We start from the raw sequence: 17532 nt of genomic DNA, 5'->3' as shown, positions 1-17532 counted from the left end.
ACTCGATCGAGCTGGATTTTACTCTCGTTCGATCTTATGCATACAGTAGATGCGAGTGATCGTAAATTCTAGCAACTATCAGCAATTCTCGAACAGGTTCCTGCAAACCTCTCTACGCTATCTTTTCTGCTTATCGAGAAAATTATTAAGTCGAGCGTGTTATCGACTCTTCCGGTTACCACTTCTAACAGGTTGCTGAAAAGGTCAACTACAGAAAAAGTAACTTTTCGTAAGCCGAAGGCGAAGCTTAGCTTCGCTGCTACTGAAGCATAAAAACATAGGAGGAAAACACGATAAATCACATTTCACTAATCGCATTTTAATATATCGTCGACTACTTCCACATCGAAACTCTCTTTCTGTTTGATTTCGAGATTAGATACGTGTCACTATCGCCGACATCTCATCGTGCAATACACATTCTCATAAATTTATTCGTCACGAGAAGGTAGTTCGATCGCAGATTCAAAAGGACGGTGTTTCTAATCGTCGTTTCTCTCCGCGTCTCGACACGTGCAGTTAATCAGGATGATTTCCAAGTAACTCGCACGTTAACGTGCTAATTGTAATTATGCGTATACCGTGAGTTTAGACGTACATTAAACACTGCTATTTGATTCTAGCGTTAAATTATCGTCGATTGTTTGGATAAAATGACAGAACAGTCGATAGTGAGAGAAATCGAACGATCATCTGAAACACAGGTAGCTTAAAGCTTCGCGTTTCCTTACATTTTCTCACAAAATCGAACGAAAGTCTAACGTCGAGGCTTCTGTTGCCCAGTCACACCTGGATCTATCGGGTGTCCGTATCGTCCAGCAGCCATTCGCCAGGTTTCCCCTACTACGATCGTGTTTGATGTCCCACGGCAAGCCGCTCGAAGCGGTCTCTCCCGCGCCTTTCTTCGCGCTGCTGCACCGCGTGTCAGTTGGAAAGCAACCGCGGACAATAACTGACAAGCAACCGGTCAGCCAGCCAGCCGTTCTGGCTGCGAAAATCGCGTTCCTTTCCTTTCTCGCCAGCGAATCTAGCATCGCCTATATTCCATCAAAGTGTAGCAAATATGGCGTGTTCTCTGCTCGTGACAATGTGAAGTATACAGCTCTAAGAAATGGATGAAACGCGTACCAGTGCGGTGAACAAGAGATAAGAGATAAAATAGAAATAAATAAGTTTGGTGTTTATTGCTGGTGTTTTCATAGTGTTCTACGATGATCGCATAAATAATCAAACGTGTACATTTATAAAAAGCAAGCAATTGGTGGGAGGAAGCAGCAGGTTTTTTGATCTCGCGGCCCGATGATCGATGCATCTACGTTTCCAGGTACAATGTCCGATTTCGAAAGAACGATTCGAGGTTGACGTTGCGGAATGCAGAACGAACGGGTTGGTCGGCGGGAGAAAGAGAGAGAGAGAGAAAAAAGGAGCATAACGCCTTGGTAAACGCGCGAGCTCACGGGGAAACATATGTTATCAGGATTGCGAGAGACACGGCCGATTATCTCGCCAGGTTGACGATAACGCGCGTTTCGAATCGCGCACGATTTATCAACGTCCGCTGTCCCATTTGCGTATTTCTGCGTCCAGTTCTTTGAAACGGCCTCCACCGTTCCGTGACGCGTTGTTTCTTCGCAGGATCCCCCCTGTTTCTGACAGTCGAGTGTCCTAGAAACGTGGTAGGGAATTTCGTGGACGTTATTGCGCGCTCTCAGCATGTGACATTTAAATGTCAGCGGAGAGGCCATTTACCGTGTGCCGTGGTGAGTCGGTTTCAAGATGTTAAGCACCGTCGTACCGCTTCTTGCGCGTGTACACTTGCTTCTGTCGTTGGTCCGTCGCTTCGGCTACCAGATATTTCCGAGGAAAGGGATCGCGTCGATGGTATCTTCGCCATGTCTTGTCCTTCTCGCGAGCAAACGGATTCCTGGTAATTGTTTCAGCGGGAGCAGGGTCGGTTAAACGATCCGACGACGTCTCGGACAGGACGTAGTCGTCAGGATGAGTAAGGTAGTATGCTTTCGGGCACGGTAGGTTAATTCTCCTATAGTTGGCGCACTATTTAGAGCATAAAATGGCCTGTGTGGCTTTGCCTGGCGCATCTAGGCGAGAGAACCCGCGTGCAGGACAAAGAGAAAAAAAAAGACTGCTTGAAATAATTATTGTTCCCTGATGAGGGTCCGAGGTTTTCTCGTTGGCGGCCCTACCCGTCCAAAAATGGTTAAAGAGAAAGAGAAAAAGAAAAGAGAAAAGGCAAATCGATCCGCGGTAGCAGCAAAGAAGATATATCCGTGGAAAGCAGTAGTCGTGCTCGTGCATCGGCAGAGGAAAGGATCAAAGAGACGCGCTCGCGTTCCTGTTGAAAGTCGTAAAAACGTGAGAAGATGCTTGCGAGAGGAAGGAATCCGTCCGGAGTTTCGTGGCTCCGTAGCGAGCCTGTGAATTTTCATAGAAAAAGAAGCAAAGCGAGGCCGAGGGTCGCCAGTGGAAATGAGTGAAAGTGGTCGTTACTTAACTCTTGGTTCGTCTGACGAATGAAAAGCGCTCCTTCGGCACTGGTAATTAACCGAGAAAATATTCAAGGATCGCTGTGCGCTGTGCTGCGCCTCGTCTCCTTTTTCACTCGACAGAGGCCACGCTTTTAATCTCCGCGCGGAGCTCTCTGTCTCTCGTTTAGCAATGCAAAAACACAGAGCCCCGATCCCGTGTGCCCTGAGAATAGAGAGGGAAAAAAGGAACGCTGGTATATATACGTGGCAGTCATTGACTGTCGTTTTAAAAGTCCCGAAGAAAAATGCCGACGGAACAAGCGTCGAGACGCGGAAAAGCAATAAAGTGGACGCTTTAAAGTTCGCCGGTTGACATAAAATTCTGCACGTGAAATACGGTATTCTCTTTTAGGAGACTTTTATTGTGCATCGCGCGATGCCGGTCGCGCGTTTTTGCAATTAACGTTACCGTCGTAAAGGAAACAAACACGGTCTGTTGTCGGCTAATTACGATCGAGATCCGAGGAAAAATGATCCTTTATGTACAATGGACGTTTCCATAAATTTCACTGAATTGAAACCCGCGTTGTAATTCTCGTGGAACAGATATGTTTAATAAAATTAGGTATCCGTAGAAAATTTCGTCCCATTCGAATGCAAATTTTATCTCTTACGAAATGTCGCTGTAAATAGAAAAATAGTATCGAGTCCTTCGACCAGGCAAAAGAACAGATATGGCGAGAATAAGCGAGAAAGACATACTCTATCGTAACGTTTCCCACTTACTTTCGCCATGTCCATTCGCTCTCCTCGTCGATAAGCTTAAATCGTTGCAAACTCGAAACACGGTAATTTGCGGGATTGGGTCATTTGAATTTAGGCGAAACAGGTCTATTGCTAGTTTTCCACCGCGCACTATTTCCTCGACTTTTTAAAAACACGCGTCATGGTTCATCGGGCTCGTACTTTTCCGAAACGTGTCGAATGGCGGAGAAAAATCGCGCGTTTTCGACGGTATCGCGGGGAGAAACGAGTTTCGTTCGAGGTGATCGCTTTATCGCGTATCCGTCGTCAGTTATCCGCGCCACTCAGCTCGCTCACTTTCACTAGCAACGCGCGGAAAGAGAAAAGGGATCGACCTGGCCGAATCGCGTTATATAAATTAGGCATTTCTATGGTAGCGCGCGTCGCCTGTTCCGTCGTTTCCCCGGGGATACCGGCATTCGTGTGTCACGCTTGTCTAACTAACGTTAAAAAATCCTTACTGGTTTTCGTGGCGTGAAAAATTGCTTTCCGTTTTGCGGCAGCAAATTAAGGAAACGAACGAAAAGTGACTGTTAAAAGAAAAGAAGAAAAGGAAACACCGAAACACCGTGAAGCGACGCATTGACTCAAATAGCAATTAGACTGAATACAAATAGTAGTAATCCGAACGATCGTGGTCGAGCAGTGGCCGTCTAGTCGAAGGCTCGAGCGAAAGTCACTGACCGATATTTTTTTTATCGGCTGATACGTGTATATTGTACGGCGAGTTACGTCTGTGTGCACCGGTGCATGCGTGTCTGCGTTACCTTTTTTCTTTCGTGCCATTAGAACGTTTCCTGACGCAGGAAATGTAGCTTGAACGTAGAAAACCCACGTACGAAACGTGTCCTATCGAATGGACGAGCTTTCGACGTTCCGCTGCTAATATTCGCCAACATTAACTACCACGCCAGACGATACAATCGATGCATAAAAACGCGCGTTGCTGTTGCTGTTGCTCGCTTCACGAGTTTAACGATGCACGTTTATGGAAACGACGGCCGTGCGTCGATAATCGTGCAAACACATTCCACGATGGAATCGCAACTACCACCGTGGACAATTATTTCCTACGTGCGTTTTATTACGCCTATTGCCTTTAGTACGCCTCGCGATTTATTATTTGTTTTTTTTTCATCGATGGTTTCTCGCGGCTTCATTTTTATTCGACGTGGAAACGTGAAATAGGATAAGCTAAGGTTAAGAAATGGATTTCTTGGAAGCCTAACCGATCAACTCCGCGTTGTATCGATTTTTTAATATCATTACGTACATTCTCTGGGAAATTTTAAGCAGATAAAGAATTTGAATTTTATATTATTTATATCATCGCGTTTCTCCACTTTTCACTCTATGCAGTTGATCAATGTGCCTTTTGAATGGTTCTTATTTGATTCAAACTAACAAGGGAACATCCTCGATCCATATATTCCGAAAATTATGCAACTTTGGAAATATATATACAGCGTATATGAGTACGTATGTATGGGGATTTTTTCCCTGTTAGTAATTTGCCGGCTAACTTGTTAAATTCGGTTACGAACAATTTTTACCCGATGTTCGTTCGAAGATAGGCAAAGTTCGAAATTGAGTTTTACGCTATTGCAGTTTAGATGACGCGGATAAACCTACCTTACTGTACAGGGCCTGTATAACATGTACGAGCGAGCACGAGATGATTCGTTGTGAAGAAATAAGAAGAAAATACAACGTTTTCATACAACGCACTGTTTTCGAGACGATGGAGTTTCGAGATTTATCAAACATATCCGAACTCGGTTAATTTCGAAAGGTCGACAAAAGGTTGTTCTGCATGAGAAAATAGGTGAAAAACGTAGAATAACATTTTTCCACCAGATGCTTCGTTCCCGAGAGAAACAAATGTGAAAAATCATCGGAAGGGGAACATATTCGAACTGTATTTTTTGGAAATTGAAGCCTCAAGCGGAGAAATTATATTCGACGTTATTTACTTATTTTCGGATACGAAATAATCTGTGAAAAATGATTTGCTCATATCCGATCGGTAATTAGCCAAGTGCAGGTACAAGCTTGACAAGTTTCGAAACTCGATTTTCTCAAAAACAAAAGCGTGTCACGCGAAGAGATTGTACTCGATATCTCTTCCCTATTTTTTTCATAAGGAGTCGCCTCATGCCCGTTTCTGCGCGTTATTCGACCGGATCCTGTGTTTGAAAAGAACTCGGAAAAAGATATACCCGGTGGTCGATAACGAAGCATTTTACGTTATTTCGCAAAACGCGAGGCAGAGAAAGCGGCGCTTTCCTCGTTCAATTTCCCTCGGTTACGCGTCGATTCGACCGGTTGTTAGGCCATTTCGAGATGCGGCAGGTGCCGGTAGGCCGAAGAAACGTTAATTCTAATCGTAGCAGCGCTTCGCGAGACGGCACGCTCGGCGGTACCGTTATGCCAGCTGCCGTTCAAAAGTTACACAAGAAGTTATTGTACGTCGTAATGGGAGCTTCCGTGTGTGTACGCTACACCGTGGGCAGATGCATTCCACGCTGTTCTAGCAGCTCTAGCCAAAACGAAAAATTTCCGGCATTCACCGCGCGTATTCCCCCAGTAAAATGCCAGGGATCCCCATCTGTGAGCTGTAAAACGCAGCCGCGCATCACGAACGCGTGCTCGCCGTAATGAAAGTCGCTAATTTTTCCTGCGATTTTACCCGCTTCATCCCCGCCCCGTGTGTATATACCGAACGTGCATATACTCTATGTAGAAACGTGAACGACACCGTTTCAAAGAATGCCCGAGTTTCGCCCGAGACTCGATTCCGTCTAGCGTTCCTTCTCTCCGCTTAGAAAGGCGTCCGTCTATTCAACCAGCTCGACGTGTACGTACATTACAGCTCATAAGTATTCGAACTTTTTGATCGATCCCGTAGTAAGAACAGTTGGAAATTTGTGCAAAGCTGGGCAATTAACAACAGATTTCTAATTACAAGTAGTAATTACTACGTTTCTCGTAGAGCCACCGGATATATCGATCTAAAGAAATAGCAACGATATATTTTAGTATTTACCTATCACACGTACTATCGTGCGAATGTAATGTAATCTATGATACTGTATGTCCACGTAAATCCTTTGAAAATAACTGCTAAATGTAGAATGTTCCGCAAGAAACGGTTGGTACGTGAATCTCGCTTAATTAATGTTAATCCGCGTTGCCGGTATTAAGTATTCAAGAGTGTTAGAAAAAGGCGTGTTTAATTCTACAGGCGAATGCCAAAATAGATTCGAAGCGGAATTCATTACGCAAGATGTGAGAATGAAGATTACTCTTCTGTAACACAGTCGTGTTTTTCATCTTTGGTCTTCAATTCAAGCGCACCTTGTCGAAAAGAAACAAGTGTCCGGATACTTTTGAGCGACAGTGTACACGAACTTACCTGTTCAAGAGATACGTGGCCGTGTACGTGGAAGAACGATTAAGAGGATTAAGCGGTAGCCAGGTTTTCGCGGACGAACGACGCGGAAAAAGCTACTAGACAGCGCAACTGGAATTTTTCTGCTTCGCCCTTCTTCTTCTTCTCCTTTTCTTCCCTTCTTTCTTTTTTTTCTTTCTTGTAGTTGCACGCTTCGTCCAATGGCAAAAAGCACCGCTTTCTCGTTCGGGCAGAGGCGCACGATAACGGTACGTGTAATTCGAGCGATTTTCCATTGTACGGCGAAATGTGTCGCTCGGTGTTTCCTTCAAGTCGCTTAAGAAGTGGAGCGATTTTCAACTGAAATCGGGAATTCCTTTTCACGGAACCGAGCAGCCCATATACTTTTCGTAGTTGCCAGGCGGAGGATTTCTTGGAAAGCTTGGTCGATAGCCGCGACCGGTGCTTTGACAGCTGACGATCAAAGAAAGGGAAGTAACTCGTGATCGAAGAGAAAAGGATTTCTATATTTCAAAGAACGATGCAGGTGATTCTTTGGAAGCAAAGACTAGCTTCAAGGAAAAGCTTGCCGATTTAATGGAAGAGTGACACCTGTCAAAAATCCTCGATTTCGAAGTATCTGTAAAAATAAATTAGCTAGAGAATACCACAGTTCGTAGAAATTAGCAACTCGACCGACGAGTCGATTCGTCTTCCTCTTTGGCGGGTTAATAATTTTCCACGTCGAACCTGACAGTTTTACTTTTCTTAGTCGTCTCGTTCTTTCAGTAGATCAACGATACAACGAACTGTTTTCAGGAAGGAAAGCTTCTTCGCACACCGATAGATCACGAAGGCAGCCACAAATTCACGTGACGCCCTTAGGGAACGCTGGAAAGCGCGTCTGACCATAAACGGTCGACTCTACTTAACCGTGAAACGCGCTCACCGGATCGCTTGACGCGATGAATTTTTTGGTGTCTTTGTATCGTTTTACGCTTTTCAAAGGGGACACGTTTTTGCTTTTCTATGAAGCGTATCTCGTATACGGGAGATTCCTTTCCCGATTTGACGGTTCGTCATAAAAAGGCAACGCTTAGCAGGGGTACGGCTGATCCCACGGCACCTCGCGTACCCTAATAAAGCCAGCCACGCTTTCGTATCCGCCTACGCGTCATGATTAACAATTAATGGTCGTCTATCGAATACCAAACCCGAGCAGGAAAGCGCGTGCATCACCTGGACGCACGTGCAACCAGCCGAGCCCCAATTATTCCGAGTAACGGACGACCTAGGAACGTGCGACATGCGACAGGCACGTGCGTTTTAAAAAGAACTTGTGACTTGGATTATGCTTCCACGTTTTTCCAAATATATAAGGTAGATAGGTAGATAGATAAATAGATAGATAGAGAGATAGATAGATAGATAGATAGATAGATAGACATCGTCGTTAAGAATTCTCTTTGCACCACTTGATATATCTTTACACTTTCCTACTAGATCGTGAGAAACTGTCTTCTTTAGTTAGAATATAGTTAGAATATAGTATCCACAGTGGACGTAAAAAATATCGTACACCGTTGTATTTATTATAATTAGACTATTTTTATCATTTGTACAAAAATAGAATGCGTATAATATGTTGAGAGTTCAATGCCTGTAACACGCCACGACTGTGATCAAATGTCGTCGAAAATTAATCTTATATCTTTAAAGAATAATCGAAAGGTAGCTTATGTTTTATCTTGGCCATAAAGCTTTTGCCGGCTTTATTGCTTGCCCTGAGATTATTGATAAATTTAACCCTAATGTTCCTGCAAAACACCTTCGTCACTCTGAGCCTATTGCGAGTCGGATGCCATCATACTTTATATACTTTAGCTGCTTTAACCGTTCGATGCTACACGCCAATAGTTTTGCCTCGTCAGTCGATCTTTTTTCCTATTCTTCTTACTTAGACAAACGTCTACGATAAACGTCATCTCTTTAATTTAGTTCTATTATTCTTCACTGACTGCCTGTTATATCGCTTTGTATCTGCGACGGGCTTTCCTCGTAATTGCAGATAGAAAGATATAGAAAATCTTCGAAGTGGCGTACGTTTGTCGTGACTTTTTCACAAACGAAAATCTCCATTTAAATCCTCTTCTTCTCCTCTGTATTTGTAGCTACGTGAATTTATACAAAAATCCACAGTCCATAACATTTACATACTAATCAATTCGGTTCGAGTATGTTAAATTTCGTATCATTTAGTAGCATCTATTTCCACACGACCAGAAAAATTTGACAGTATAAAATTGAAACGTAGGATGTGATAAAATCTGATATTATACAGCGAGTCCATGTGTCTGAATACTACCTTATTCTTCATACGACGCAATTGCAGTTTCATTCTACTGGTAAATTGGCTCGGTTAGAGCGAGTTCTCGGTAAGTTTCGCCGCATGATTAATTCAAAGCAAATGGCACGATTATCCCCACTCGAGAGTGCGTAACGCATCCTTTCTTTGTGCCTCTGTGCACTCCCACGTTTTCACTGTTCACGACAGGGACAAAAGCCTCTAGGAGGTTTTCGCGTTTGACGGCCGAAAATGAGAGTTCTGTCGCTCATAGCCTTTTCGAAGTTGGGAACAATGCGAAAGTAATTAGATGCCGGGTTATCGAACCCGCCATCTGTCCCTTCCAAGGAGGCAGTTTAACGAGAAGTTCAAAGTCATTTCCTGGCAAGGATTCCGCGTCCTGGGCTACGTGAATTCATTTAAACTTTCAATTTATCGGTTTGTGCTTCGGCACGGAATTGTTTGTTGCCTGGTTTGTATCACGGAACGTTCGTTAAAGTGTTTAACAGAGAACTTTCGACCGGTGGAAGCTGATTCGGGCCCTTGTTCCTTGCTACGAATGCCTTTCGCGCTCTATGAGTAACGCCAAGATGAAAGATGCTTCGAATACTTTGCGCAATTTACGCGCCACATTGCGTAACTTTACAGACGCCGGGCAATTAGATACGTCGAAGCACCTGCGTCGCGTTCTGCACCGTGTCCGATCACGATCGCTCCTCTTCTACTGCGAAACACGTTCAAATTGATCGACAGTAGGTAATTACGTAAAAACCGATCTCGAGAAAAAAAAAAAGGTCTCTAGGAACCGTAACAAATGATGCGATTGGCCGCGATTGTAAAACTGAAAAAAGAGGGCGCAACGACCGCAAACGCTTCTTTTCTCTTCGATCCCGGAGATTATCTTCGGGCCCGAGTTAATCACTTGTTCGGCTCGGTGATTTAGAGCCGTGGCAAGCGTCGATAGTGCAGCGAACTCGATCTTCTACGCACGCTTCCGCCGGAAGCTGCCACCCTGAAAATTATTCGAGCATGGCCGATCGGTTGCGTGATCACGAATGACGTGACGCGTCTATTCTCTGGTCTCGATCGATGAGCCTCAATCGAACAATCTCTGCTTCGTTCCTTCCTCTCTCCGCATGGCCAATGCAATTTAGGTTAATTCTCGAACGTTGCGAGCCTGCTTGCTGCGTTTCCATTCTCGTGATTAATCATCCCATCTTTCTTTCGTCCTTCTTTTTTCTTTCCTTTATTTTTTTTCCTCGATACCTCTTTCTTATTACAATAAAAATTTTCCCTGTCAACCAGACGCATAGATAGCGCCACGATATTTCATCGATCTTTTCTCCTTTTTGCGCGTCACCTTTTTGGCTCCTTCAGGATCATTACTCGGACAATCTACGAAGCAGATCGGCAGTAGACGACGTTGATAGATCGAGAACGCCGTCGACTCATTATGCTGAATATTCATCAAGGCGAAACCTCTTTGCTCGGTGAATTTAAATCGAGTCGGCCAATAGGGTGGTGAACGGGAGGTAAAAGATCGAGAAAGCAATTCGTGACTTACTCGTGAAATGTTTCGTGGCAGATCGGCAATACCGATCTTGACCCGTTCGATGAAAGATCCTCGCCATTTTTAGGCGACCGCTCTCTCTTTTTTTCCTGGCCGTGTTCGCCGGTCTCTCGACGATCGATATTCCGTTCGTGTGCCAGTGCAAACAGAAATCCAATCTGATCGTACTCTGCGCCGAATCTTTGCCCCTACCTGACCCAGATTATTATCTCCATGGGTGCTCCTATTTTTATTCGGTTGGCCGTGTTGCGTTTGGCACTGAACTTGCATCGTTTTAATTAAATATCAGCCACTTCTGCGGCCGGCAATCCGATTGATCAGCAAAAATACTCTGCACGCTCTTACGGCTCTTCAATGATCCTCGCTCGAAAATAGCGTGCACTACCATCCGGCAATAAGCTTTCGAAACACGATGGTCGCAGGTTAATCGAAATTGCTACAGTTTTTCAGACGTAGAATATTATCATCACGAACGTGAAACATTATTATACGAATGAATATTATGTTATCGAATCAGAGCGATTTAAACTGTTTTATATTTATACCAGAGAATTTCCTATCTTACGTGAAAACTTTAACACTTTGAGGTAGCTTTACTACTACGTGTTACGTTCAGTCGAAGGACTGCTACCAGGAATAGTAGCAGAATCTGTTTGAAGCAGCGTATCGCAGATCTTTTGCGTTAACGATGCGAATGAAACTTTGCGCGCGGATTTACGATCGAACATCGTAGTTCATGGAACGACGATAGAAGCGACGGTACGTCCCGATTTTCATCTAAAAGCTAGTAAAATGTAGGATGTCTGGAAGTCGGCGAGCTTTGAGCCGTGCATAAATCTCTTTCTTTTATACGAAACAGAACGAGCCGCTCTTTTCTTCGCCTTTGTCTAACTTCTGACCTCGATAACTCATAGAAAGAAGACAAAAGAACGACGACGTAGCTATTACTCGGTGTCAGGAACCAGAAGGTGAAAGAAACGAGTCTCGAGATAGAATCACGAACAAGAGAAAATTCGAAAGAAACGCTACGAGAACAGCCGATTTGCCGAATAGATAGCTGCTCTAATTTTCCTCTTACTTTGATGTCCAACAGATGGAAGTAGTCTTTGATATCGTTGAAAGCAACGTCCGCGCTACAAGTTGTGCTTGGCGACTCAAAGATCCCATGATTAAAGACGAACATTACGAAAACGTAGAGTCCACTGGTGATTGAATGAGGATCTCTTAAAATGTTCGATGTCTCTCACTCTTTTAACCGTCTTTCGCGTCATCTTCTTACGAACGAGCTTATGCAAGTCATTTGTTTCTTGAGAATCGAATATCAATCGAGTACTTGCCCAACGAGATTGAAAAATTGAACAAACAACGACGATGATCAGTTTGACTCATGAGAGGCTCGTATACGTATACATATATGATCTATTCAATGACGATTTACATAATCAATGACGCTTGGAAATTTGTCCCATTTATAATACTACATATGTGTGTATACGTTTTCTTGCAATTGGAAAGTCCTGAAAATTGTAGAACACGAGCAACGTGTTTCTTCATCAAGAAAAACGTTTGTATCGAAAAGCACTAAAAAAATGAACGTCGAAAGTCGTTCCATCTGCGTATGTAGATTTCATGAAAATCTTGAAGCAACGATTCCACAGAGATAGCCGTGTCTCTCCGTGCAACGTTCGACCAGAATAAGAATTGAAAGGCAACAAATTCTTTGTGTTCTCCCGCCACGGTTCATCACTCGTACGATAGTATCAGTGAAAAATACAAAATCGCTACGACAATGTTAGTAAAAATAGATAAACCGATATCGGCGACAATCTGGGTCAACCGAGAATGAGATTGATCAGGCGAAACCACGACAGAATCGAAATTCAACGCACGACATATCAATAGGACTGCTCTCGGCTTATAGATCGAGTCCAATCCAGGGTGAACAACCGAGAGAATCGCGTTCGAGGCGGCTTCGATTCGATTAAAATCGCGTGACTACTGTTCCAGCGAATCGCGTATGCTCCTACACGCTCGTTTCTCCTACTTTGCTTTTTGGGTCGTCCAAATACAATAAAATGGTAATCTCCGATTATCTTACGCCGTGTCGTAACTCGTCGTTCTGGAATTCCGTGAATTCCTTCGAAATCTGTGTTTCCTCGAATTAACGCTACAACTACCGATCTCTAACTAGCTGAAAGCTTCAAAACTTCAAATATCCGAGGTACAAAAAGAAAGAACGCTGCTCCACGTTCCCCACGTTTTCTGTTTTAGCGCGAATCACGACTTTTGGCGTAGCCTGTGTATAATCGTACTCCTTCCGAGTAGAAATCAACGTTAATTTTGCCAAAAACGTTCTACGTTTTTTTATTATCCACACGGAGGAAAGTTTGAAACCTCTCGTTCGTTTCAATTGGTTTGTGGTAGTTGTAGCGTTAAAGAAATACTGGAAGAAGGTCAAAATATCCGCAGAAAAGTGGCGAACGGAGCGTGCCAGGGGAGAATAAGATCTCAAATGCGCAGCGAGGCAACGAAGAAATTGTGCAGGCAGCCGTCGGGAACAGCTGGCATCACGGAATGTTGACCTAGTGATCGAGCCGCGAGTGTGTGCTGATTTGACATAACTGCGACGAAAAGTACGGATGAAAAATGCGAAACGGTGGTCAGCCACAGCAGACGGCGGTAATGACGCCGCCGCATTTGAACGGTTCCGCGCAATTCGTTTCTGGCGGTTACGTCGGCTACGTACCACGCCAGTCCTGGGGGCAGTTTCAAGGGCCCCAACATCCCAGGAACACGGCCAGACCTCTGTCACATCCACCGCCGCCACCCTCCAGAAGGGAAAGCCAAAGACCCTCTGGCAACGGATCCGCCAACCCTAAGAGTACGTCTCTTCCGCATTGCAAACCTGGAACGCACAGGAGTACCACACCTTCGGTGAGTTCAGACAGGATCCTTTATTCTCTCCAGACAGATCCATCTAGAAAAGGGGAGAAATATTTCTCGATTTCTTTCGTATCTTTCCTTTCGTTTCCTTTTTTTTTTCGAACATCGTGAAAGACGACGAATCGATTTGTGACATTTGAGAACACGTGTGTGGATCAGGCGATAAGAATTTTTCCATGTCTCATTGATCCATTTTTATTGATTTGTACATTGCGTCGATGCAATCGTTCGATCCTTTAACAGTCTGATAAAATTACGGATTCCGGTTAGAGAAAAAAGTGTATACGTAAAACGATAGATGTAATAAAGAATATAGAGAAACATGTTTTGCAATTAGCTTTTGAAACAGAATATTGAAGCACGTGATACACAATCGTACGTTGCAGCCCGAATAGTAATATCTTGTATGGTTTCTGTTGAGGTTATTCGATGTGTAAACAGAGAAAACTCGTGGATAAATTGTAAGGCAGAAAATATATTTAAATAGAAGTGTAATTATAAGTAAGAATACAATTTGAGCTGGTGCAGATCCGCACGCCAGCTGTGTTACCCAATAACCGAAAACCCCGAAGCCAACGTCGCCTGTCTACTGTTTATGGTCTGACTTCGTCGCAGTCTTTTGTCTACGCGCTGTCGATGGCTTCAGTGCTTGAGAAAACTAAAAAGACCAGATGTAGACTTTTCTTATAAGTGCTGACCACTTCAACAGTTTCTAATTTTCCATTAGCGACAAGTCATATTCAGTTTGCGGACAATAACTGGGAAATGCGAAATCATCGAAATGCCGAACTGTGCGAAACGTGGCCGGTGTTTTCAGCGTATGAGTGTATTTGCGCATTTGCGTGGATAATTACACCGGAACAAAATCTCTGCGTAGACGAAAGTTTGTTATTATACAAAGGCAGTAAGCGAAGCACGCTTTTCCCTGCATTTTATCGCACAATTATTCGACTTGCGAAGAGATAGATAATCCTCACGTGAAATATCCGTACGATTCACACTCGGGATAATCTGTTAATGGGATTAAGTAATTTCGTTAATGCAATTGCTTATTGTATCTTTATAGCATCGATTTTACTCGTTTCAGAGTTTTCGTAATTAGTACAACGAAATTATTGCGAAATATGTTTAAATTGAAGAGCTGTATTAGAAACTGATTTGTCATTCTCAGGTAGTGTCAGATGGTTTACATTCGACTGGTTTTAGTTACCGTGAACCGATCGGTCACGGCGAGAATAAATGTAGAAGACAAGCAGCAGAGAAAGAGAAAGGCATGGAAGCGAAGCATGAATCTTCTTATGCGCTGCGGGTATCTAGAAAAGCGCAGCGTGGAATACCATACGAGGCTCAAAAGCATCCGTGAAGGAATGTCACAAAATCTACCTGGTGTTTTGCTCGTATTCGACGTTCCTTTGTCTGCAGTTTAACACAGCGACCGATACATCGATGACGTACCACGTAGTGGCCAATTCTACTGTGACCGAACGATTATATCTATTTATTTACTTTACACAATTCTCGCCTATTGACTCAGAACAAACTTCCAGCTTTACATTTTACGTTTACTTTTCGCACTTTCGCCCTCTTCCTTCATCCTCCTGCGTCCACGCCTTTATTTATATCATATACATTTCGCTTGTAGAATATTTTCAAATTTCAACACTTTGCATGTAACATAAGCTTATGGTATTACATCGATCCTTCCTTCGCTCTCTCTCTCTCTCTCTCTTTGTCGTACTGTTCTTCCTCTTATTCCATTCGTTCCCTACGTTCAATATTTTGCTTTCCGCCCCTCGTTGCTTTCTCTTTCTTACCACTTGCCCTTAACCCCTTTGTCCTGCCCTTTCTTGACGAAAGGATTATATATCAGTCTTACATCTTTAGAATCATGAACACGAGCGATACAAAACATAGAAAACGCGTTAGCCGGACAGACTCGATGGCGAGAGAGCAGTTTTCTTCGTTTTGCTTAACCCCAACCTCAAAGTCCCGTAGGCAACCTGAGACACGACGAGATGCTAGAAAGTGGTCTCGGTGTCGCGTTTCAAGCAATTCGATCGAACGCTTCGGAGATGGACTGCCACTGAGAATGGAAAAGAGAAGAAACGGTGCCGGAGTATGTAATTTGCGGTCGAGCGAAAACCGATATCGTCTGTCTCGTTCTTTTGATTGCGTTTAAAAAGAAAAATGCCAGGCATTTCGAATGGAGATATTTAAAAATGAAAGGATAGAAATTGTTTCTCCACTTGGTCGTTTAAGCGGTTATTTAATTATGATCGTTATGAAACATTATCTATCCCGAGGCTGGTTTCTTTTTATTCATTTACACGTCTCGCCGAGAGTAATTGGAAAACTAGGCTCCAACAAAGAAAGGATATCGACAAAAGAACGTCTTATAGAAATTATCCCGGTGCAGCGAGAAAATACCGGTGTAACAGGATTCTCGAGGACCGTAAGATATCTTGGAGGCTGTGTGCTCCTTTTTTCTTCCCCCTTTCGTACGAGATCAGCCGAGGCCAGTACAAGGTCGACTCTCCACTCCTTTCCTTCGTTTATGTGCCTCCAAAAAGTTTATTTCGGACGACGACGGACCGTGAACCATGTAAACTCTGCGTCATCCGAATTCCACGGATGTTTTTCGCCTGTTTAAAAAACAAGCTTGTGCAGCTTCACTTTCGAATTTGTCAATTTTTCGTTTCCTCGATCCATCCGTTAAAAGGAAATACACCCGACCATCCATTAAAAAGAAACGTTCGTTTTAACATTCAGAACCATTAACGTTATAGATATCGATTCACGCGCAGCATAAAACTTCCATTTCTTCGACTTATATACGTGCGGATGTTTCTTCGAGATATTTCTTCAATTTCAATCTGCTGCGCGTGATTGTTGCATTGTGCACCTCATTGTCCATATCGTATCGACGTTCGTATGCCGGCATACATAAATAAACAGCCACGGGTGTGTATCGTACGTAAGTTCGTTGCGAGTAGTATCGTTCTAAGCTGACCGAGGCGCGTGCGCTGCATTAGAAAACACGCTGAACTTGTATTCCGTTAGATTCTGCAGGTTTGTATTTAAACACGTCCACGGGGCAAATATTCGTCTAACGATGTTCATAGCGCGTGCTGGCTCCTTCTTAATATTCCGACGTTTTATTGTTTCTTCATATTTATGCGTTAACCGCGTAGCCAGAGAAACAGTTATCCGTTACGTAATATTCCAGCGTGTCGCTTCTTCCAAGCGCGAGTTTAAAACGCGGATCTGGAAACGCGGCTCGTTCTCTTTGAAGAAAGAATCCAGGCTTCGAGAATCTTGATGCCAGACTGATAAAGTTAGGAATCGAATTACGAGCGACTGACGCAGCTTTCAAGATAATTAGGGGATAACGTAATAATCGCGGAGGCAACTCGTTTAGGAGAACACGAGATCCAAGGGTTGTATCACGGGCGGCACGCCGTTCCTACGAATTCAGGCGAATTTACCTGGAAAAAATGCTGTCTTCCTAAATTAGAATATTCCTTGCAGCATCTTTGCATCCTTCGTGTCTGCGTATTCGAATATCTGAAACTTCTCGTATCTTTCTTATCGTTCGAACAAAGTTAGAAAACGCGATTCATAAAAACTTGCAAACAGTTTTCCTTATTTGTCCCGACCGCTTTTCGGTTGAAGTGAACTGCCGAACAGCGACCACAAACTATTAGGAAACTTCAATTTCGTGCTCCTCTTTGCAGGACGCGTTCAGCTTTCTGCTCCGTTCAAATAAAAAAATACACTAGATTTCGATATTGAAGGACATTAACCAAGGCGGATAGCGCGTCGAACGAGAAACGTCCTTTCCCATGGGATTAGAAACGTGTAGCAACGTTACGCCTTTTAATGCGCGTTTTGATCCCGTTAGTAGAGCGAGAAGCCAGGGTTTATCTCCTTAGGCAAACACGCCGCGGCTAAAGCCACGTTTTCCTGGCGATTTTCGTTTATTTCACAGCGGACG

General features: G+C 43.7%; 1 protein-coding gene across 5 annotated transcripts in view; it reads left to right on the top strand.

Annotated features, from left to right (window-relative positions):
• The window catches only part of LOC117231598 (serine/threonine-protein kinase 25), a 114223-nt gene that overhangs the window by 70519 nt on the left and 26172 nt on the right, over positions 1 to 17532 (top strand). Inside the window, exons 1-2 of one of the 5 annotated variants that reach the window (XM_033490184.1) lie at positions 1224 to 1324; positions 13065 to 13529. The exons of 3 other annotated variants lie outside the window; for them this stretch is intronic. In XM_033490184.1, coding sequence (XP_033346075.1) covers positions 13242 to 13529 — 288 coding nt within the window. In that variant the 5' untranslated portion in view covers positions 1224 to 1324; positions 13065 to 13241. Of the gene's footprint in view, positions 1 to 1223; positions 1325 to 13064; positions 13530 to 17532 lie in introns of those variants that run through there. One more of the 5 variants, XM_033490188.1, reaches the window with a different exon arrangement.

Source organism: Bombus vosnesenskii, unplaced genomic scaffold (assembly GCF_011952255.1).
Source record: "Bombus vosnesenskii isolate JDL3184/JDL3185 unplaced genomic scaffold, Bvos_JDL3184-5_v1.1 scf7180000013273, whole genome shotgun sequence".
NCBI classification, from domain to species: Eukaryota; Metazoa; Arthropoda; class Insecta; order Hymenoptera; family Apidae; genus Bombus; species Bombus vosnesenskii.
Note: the sequence above shows the minus strand (reverse complement) of the source record. Positions and strands in the feature narration are given on the sequence as shown.